The sequence below is a fragment of the Bufo bufo genome, chromosome 8, assembly GCF_905171765.1.
Source record: "Bufo bufo chromosome 8, aBufBuf1.1, whole genome shotgun sequence".
Lineage (NCBI taxonomy): Eukaryota > Metazoa > Chordata > Amphibia > Anura > Bufonidae > Bufo > Bufo bufo.
In genome coordinates this window covers 141,088,855-141,095,970 of record NC_053396.1, presented here as the reverse complement: position 1 = coordinate 141,095,970, position 7,116 = coordinate 141,088,855, and the positions used below count along the sequence as shown (strand labels likewise).

General features: G+C 44.4%; 1 protein-coding gene across 1 annotated transcript in view; it reads left to right on the top strand.

Moving 5' to 3' along the window:
* The first annotated feature begins 4,776 nt into the window (after nt 1-4,776).
* The window catches only part of AFF2 (AF4/FMR2 family member 2), a 628,447-nt gene continuing 626,107 nt past the window's right edge, over nt 4,777-7,116 (top strand). Inside the window, 1 exon segment of the mRNA XM_040442199.1 lies at nt 4,777-5,119. Within this exon segment, the coding sequence (XP_040298133.1) occupies nt 5,073-5,119 (47 nt within the window). The 5' untranslated portion in view covers nt 4,777-5,072.

Sequence of the window (7,116 nt, the reverse complement as noted above, 5' to 3'; positions counted from 1 at the left end):
GGGAAAACCCTCAGCCGTGCGATGTACAGAGATGATGGTCGCTGCTCGACCAGGACGACAGGATTAGGGAGCAGGTCACCTCCTAAATGCATCCCTAACCTGACCCTGACTCCTAGCTACATGAGCCAACCTTGATGGTAGGAGGGCTCATGCTCCGGAACCTAGAAGTCCCTGCTAGCCCTCAAGATGGCCCTCACCTAGGAGCAGGGTAAGATGACCTGTTCCTTCTGGACACGAAGGAACAGGAGTTTCACTGGCCAAGCTGCTGGGAAAAAGGGGAACACAAACAGTCCTATGGATATGGCAGGTAATGTGAACAAGTTCCACTTACCTGCCACAGCCTTGCTGACTGGATCCCTGTGCAGGCAAGCTGAAGTCCACACAACATTCAATGAACCCAGCAAACACACAACCACACACAGGAACCCAGATCCATAGCTGCACCAATATACAACAGGAAAATATCAACTGAACATCACATAACATGGTGTATCACAATTTATGACCACAAGGGTGGCCCTCACTGGCAGATGGAAATGTGACCAGGAGAGTTCCTCCAGCTTACAACAAGGCTGGAGTACCCCTCAGACATAATGTCTTAACTGAGGCTTTATAGCCCATGCAGCCACACCCACAATCGGACACACCCAGTGCACACACACACTAGGAAGGAAGTTAACCCTTCCAACACCAGGGAAGGGAAGACATCAACTTAAAGGGAAAGTGTCCAACACAACCAACACACTGTGGTTGTTGCCAAAGGCAACGACATGGGTGGCAACCGTGTCCTGGGAGTCAGCCCGAAGGCCGGGACACTGCCACCACATGTACACACTACAACCAAACGTTGCCACGGGCAACCACAGTGAAGGGAAGATGTCAGTGCACACCAAACATAAAACAGAGTGCACACAGACACATAAAAGTGCATACATAGACACACAAACTCCAAAGGGACCGCACACATACCTGTTGTCCGCGCAACCGCACTTGAGGCAAACTACATCAAGCCCCAAGCTGCGGTTGAAACAACAACCCAAACCGCGGGCAACTGTATGCGGCTCCCAAGGAGTCACGGCCAGAACCGTGGCCGTGACACACATGACCCAGAGACTCCGGGGGGGGGGGGGAGCGTGGGAACTGTGGCTTCTGCGATTGCGGACATCTGACGAGTCGGACCTGAAGGGAAACTGGAGAGTGAACATGTGATTGTAGTTGTGATCACATGATTAGATACGGCTGAGATATGGCGGAACTCGTCATTTGTGAGACATGCGCATTGAGAAACCGGAGACGCCAAGCTGTGACATGATACATAAGGTGGGGTGTTCACTGGTGGATATTCTCATTGGCACGATTAAGTGCAGGAGCACAATTAGGATAATCACTAGTGGGTACATTTCTACTGGTAGCCTTACAAGTTAGGTGTATGTGAATAATAATCACCCATTGTGGGGGTCAACCTGTGTCTTATAAATGTCTGGAGTAAGCCGGCATACTATGCTTGACAAAGACTACTGCGTAGTGGTAACGTTGCTGCTTTTATTGGCCTTTTTTTGTACATTTGTCTTGGACTAATTATTAATAAAGAATTTATGGAGAAAGAAGCCACGCCACACACACAGCAGCCGATTCAAAGCATCCTGGATTGGTGGCGCTAACTGCATGTGCCCGGTTCCAAAGACTTGAAAAAGAAGTACTCTTACTCTGAAACGCGTTGTCGCCTGATCAAAAATAAAAACCTTTCTATAAGACGTCATTCGCGGTTGTGGTTTTGCGCCAAGAGGTATCCTATTGTGTACGACCCCAGCACGCAGCTTTTTACAGTAACTATTAAAAGAGAATTTATGGAGAAAGATGCTGCCGTCACCTACTCTCTGAACGTCTATCCTAAGGAGAGGTCATCAATATGAAAAAGCTGACAGCCCCTTTAAAGAACGCAATCTGTTTAGCCTTGAGGAAAGAAGTGAAAGGGGGAACATGATCGAGACTTTTAAATATGTTAAAGATTTAAATAAGGTTCAGGAGGGAAGTGTTCTCAATAAGACGCTAAACACAAGAATAAGGGGGCGCAATCTGAAATTAGCTGGGGGTCAAGGAGCAATGTCAGGAAATATTATTTTACTGGAAGAGCGACTGAAGCTTCGAAGAAACTTCCAGCAGATTGGGTTGGGAAATCTACAGTAAGTGACTTATTTTTTTTTTTTTTATTAATTCTCATTTTATTATAAGGAAAAGTAATGAAAAAAAAATTACAATAACAAAATCCAGCAGTTAGGTATCAGTGATACAAAGAGCATCGAGACAATCATATACAAAATACAGCTCTACGTTGTAAATGCGAAAAAAATCTTGGGCTTCACTGCCCTACTCATCGGGAAGTGAACAGCCAGGACCAAGGAAAGGAACCGGAAGGTGCTGAGAGGTAGTGGACGTGTAATATCTAGCAATTATCATCTTTTATTAGCTGGATATGTAGGGTTTATAACCAAGGGTGGAAAAGGGGGGGGGGGGGTAGAGGTTAGGCTGAGGGTGTGAACAGCGCTGTACTGTAGGTGTCGGCCTAGGGCACTGCCGCAGCATCCGTGGAGTGGTGGAGCATTCACGGAGAGATGGAGGTGGGATATAATAAGGCCACTTTCACACTTGCGGCAGAGTGATCCGGCAATCTGAATGCAAACGGACAGCATTTGTAGACGGATCTGGATGCGGATCCCTCTTACAAATGCATTGCAAGAACGGATCCGTCTCTCAGTTTGTCATCCGGAGAAACGGATCCATTATATATATTTTTTTCACATTTTTACCGGTCTGTGCATCCAGCATTGCCGTATTTTGAATGCCAGATCTGGCACTAATACATTCCTATGGAATAAAATGCCGGTGTTCCGTTTTTTTGGGCCGGAGATAAAACCGTAGCATGCTGTGGTATTATCTCCGTCCTGAACAGTCAAAAGGACCAAACTGAAGACATTCTGATGCATCCTGAACGGATTGCTCTCCTCCATTCAGAATGCATGGGGATAAAACTGATCAGTTCTTTTCCGGTATAGAGCCCCTGTGACGGAACTCAGCGCCGGAAAAGAAAAGCGCAAGTGTGAAAGTACCCTAAACTGTCTATCTTCAATTTCTCCAGTTACAGTAAGTAAATGTAAACATGCCTGGGATGAATTCATGTCTATCCTACTATGAAGAAGAAATGATATATGGGCAGACTAGATGGACCAGGTGGTCTTTTTCTGCTGTAAATCTTCTATCTTTCTATGTATCAGTTATATATGTTTCTGCACAATTACAACTTTCAGGGTTTAAAAAGGTTCTCCGGGCTTTTACTACTGATATCCTATCCTCAGGATAGGTCATCAATATCAGATTGGCGGGGGTCCGACACCCAGAACTCCCGCCGATCAGCTGTATTAATTGTCTCCTAATACAGATGATCAGTGAAGGTGCCCGAGGATAGGTCATCAATAGTAAAAGCCTGGACAACCCCTTTAAGTCCAACCAAAGACACCATCTGCTTGGAGTGGCTTGTAGGTCCCACCTGTATATGTGGGGGGTCCTTCCTGTGCTCAGGTTTCCTCCCTCAGTGCAAAAACATAGACAGGTAACTCTGGAATTGAAATGTTGAGACCTAATTGGGTCAGGGATCAGTGAGGGTGATGAGGTCCTCTGTACAGAGCTGCAGAACATGCTGGTGCTATTACATAATGGTGGCCATTGTCACCCAACTTTATCCGAAAGCGACATCAACAAGGAGGAGCTGAAAAGGAGCCGTAATAATAAGGACTGTTTCTATTCAGGGTGAAAAGTGGTTGAAATGACCCATTACCATGTGTGCATCCAACAGACCGCTGCCTGGATGTGAAAGCTACGGCTTCTCGGTAGGGGCCCCCGACTTGTGACCCTCTGTGCCCAGGAGGGGCTGCTCAACATGGCTGACATGAGAGAGGTGGAGCGCGGAGCAGACCCCAGCCCCAATAACTGACTGCTGGGGCCATAGGGGGTCCTGTGTGACATCCCACCTAATGGTGCAAGGAGACACCACACATGAAGATAGATAGATGGATAGATAAGAAAGAAAGGAAGAAAGAAAGAAAGAAAGAAAGAAAGAAAGAAAGAAAGAAAGAAAGAAAGAAAGAAAGAAAGAAAGAAAGAAAGATTAGATAGATATATTAGATGGAGATAGATAAATAGATAAGGGATAGACAGACAGATAATAGATAGATAGATATGTAACAGACAGACATATAACAGACAGACAGACAGACAGACATATAACAGACAGACAGACAGACATATAACAGACAGACAGACACAGACAGACATATAACAGACAGACAGACAGACATATAACAGACAGACAGACATATAACAGACAGACAGACAGACATATAACAGACAGACAGACAGACACAGACAGACATATAACAGACAGACAGACAGACAGACATATAACAGACAGACAGACACAGACAGACATATAACAGACAGACACACAGACGTATAACAGACAGACAGACGTATAACAGACAGACAGACATATAATAGACAGACAGACACAGACAGACAGACATATAACAGACACAGACAGACAGACATATAACAGACAGACAGACATATAATAGACAGACAGACACAGACAGAAAGACCTATAACAGACATATAATAGACAGACACAGACAGAAAGACATATAACAGACATATAACAGACATATAACAGACAGACAGACATATAATAGACAGACAGACATATAATAGACAGACAGACAGCACTTGCAGTCTTCTTGTCAGTCAGTCAGTAGTTCGGTGTGTCGCTGGGCTTGGCTGCCTGGCTGCGGTGGCCGCCGCGGGCAGCAGAGGGCGCTCCTCCGCTCAGCAGGCCGGATGGTTCCGTTCGGCTCCGTCCCTCCTCCATGTCTCCTCTCACTCGCTGTGTCTCTCTCCCAGTGTGATGCTGCTGCCTCCTCCAGCCACAGCCGAGCAGCCGGAGCCCAGCGCAGAGCTCACCGGGGCGGACACTGGCCCCTCCGCTCCCCCCGGCAGGACACGGCGCTGCACTCACCGCTATTATGGATCTATTCGACTTTTTCCGAGACTGGGAGCTGGAGCCGCCGTGGTGGGTATTACCTCCTTCTCTGCTGCGCCGTTACCTTTGTTGAGGTGTGTGCCAGGGGTGCCACCCCCAGTGCGGGAGCCCCGGAGTTCCGGAGCCCACCCCCGGGGTGCTGTCAGTGGTTTCTGGGGGCTTCAGGTTGTGTGCGGAGCCGCTGCTCTGCCTTCTGGATGGGCTAAGTTTCCAGATGCCACCACGTCAGATGCCTCCATGTAGCCAGCCTGCCCAGCAGCAGTAGCAGCACAGGGACTTTGTTACAGTGTGTCAGTGGTGGAGCCTGTCCTCACACAGCGGCCATGTGTGACATGTGGCCGGTCATAGACCCTGTCATCAGTGTGTGGATGGCACCTAGATAGATAGATAGATAGAGGTCCTCCGAGTGTTAGATCATCTGTCATTATCTGTCTGTACAAAGTATGAACCAGGCGCCGGGTGCAGAGAAGGACCCGCTCCCCTCACCGAGGTCACAGCTGCCTCTTCACACTTTGTACAGCATTTAGTGGATTCTCATCCAGAATCCGCCAAGGACTTTTTGCACCTGACAATTAGGAGGAGGAGGAAGAGGAGGAGGAGGAGGGCTGCTATTTCCTTATTGTATCTATCTATCTATTATCTATCTATTATCTATCTATCTATTATCTATCTATTATCTATCTATTATCTATCTATCTATTATCTATCTATTATCTATCTATCTGTTCTTCTATATCTATCTATCTATCTATCTATCTATCTATCTATCTATCTTCTTTCTATCTATCTATTATCTATCTATCTATCTATCTATCTATCTATCTATCTATCACTATATCCTATTATCTATTATCTATCTATCTATCTATCTATTATCTATTTATTTATCTATCTATCTATTATCTATTTATTTATCTATCTATTATCTATCTATCTATCTATCTATCTATCTATCTATCCATCCATTTATTATCTATCTATCTATTATCTATCTATCTATCTATCTATCTATCTATCTATCTATCTATCCATCCATTTATTATCTATCTATCTATTATCTATCTATCTATCTATCTATCCATCCATCCATTTATTATCTATCTATCTATCTATCTATCTATCTATCTATCTATCTATCTATCTATTATCAATCTATCTATCTATCTATCTATCTATCCATTTATCTATCTATCTGTTCTTCTATATCTATCTATCTATCTATCTATCTATCTATCTATCTATCTATCTATCTATCTATCTATCTATCCATTCATTTATTATCTATCTATCTTCTATCATCTATCTATCTATCTATCCATCCATTTATTATCTATCCATTTATCTATCTATCTGTTCTTCTATATCTATCTATCTATCTATCTATCTATCTATCTATCTATCTATCTATCTATCTGTTCTTCTATATTTATCTATCTATCTATCTATCTATCTATCTATCTATCTATCTATCTATCTATCTATCTATCTATCTATCCATCCATCTATTATCTATGATTGATATATTTGAATGCCTTGTCCTCATGCTGACATGTTGTAGCCGTGGTTAGATATAATCCCACGTCTCCTTTACTGGTGCTTATATACATTTCTATACATTTCGCTGTATTCCTGATAATCTGTCCGTTGCCCGGAGAAAGTGGTGGTGCCCTCTCCACATCTCCCCTTTGCCAGCTTGTTGAGATGCCAGCTGTGCCCGCGCTCCGAGCTGGGGTTTCACTTTGCCTTGTTCTGGTTTTAATTACAGAGAATCATTTATTAGGAAAGTAGGAATGCCAGCAGCGGGCAGTTGTGGGGTGAATGTGCCAGACCTCTGCGCCCAGTGGATGGGTATAAATGAGGTGTGTAATGTATCACACAGTCGGTCTGTGATGATAACATGTCTATGTACAGATGCAGCAGAGCTGATTGGGTTTTGCCATTCTCATACAGGTTGAACTTGATGGACCTGTGTCTTTTTTTTCAACCTATGTAACTAGGTATAATGCTGCAGGACCTGCAGTCCTATG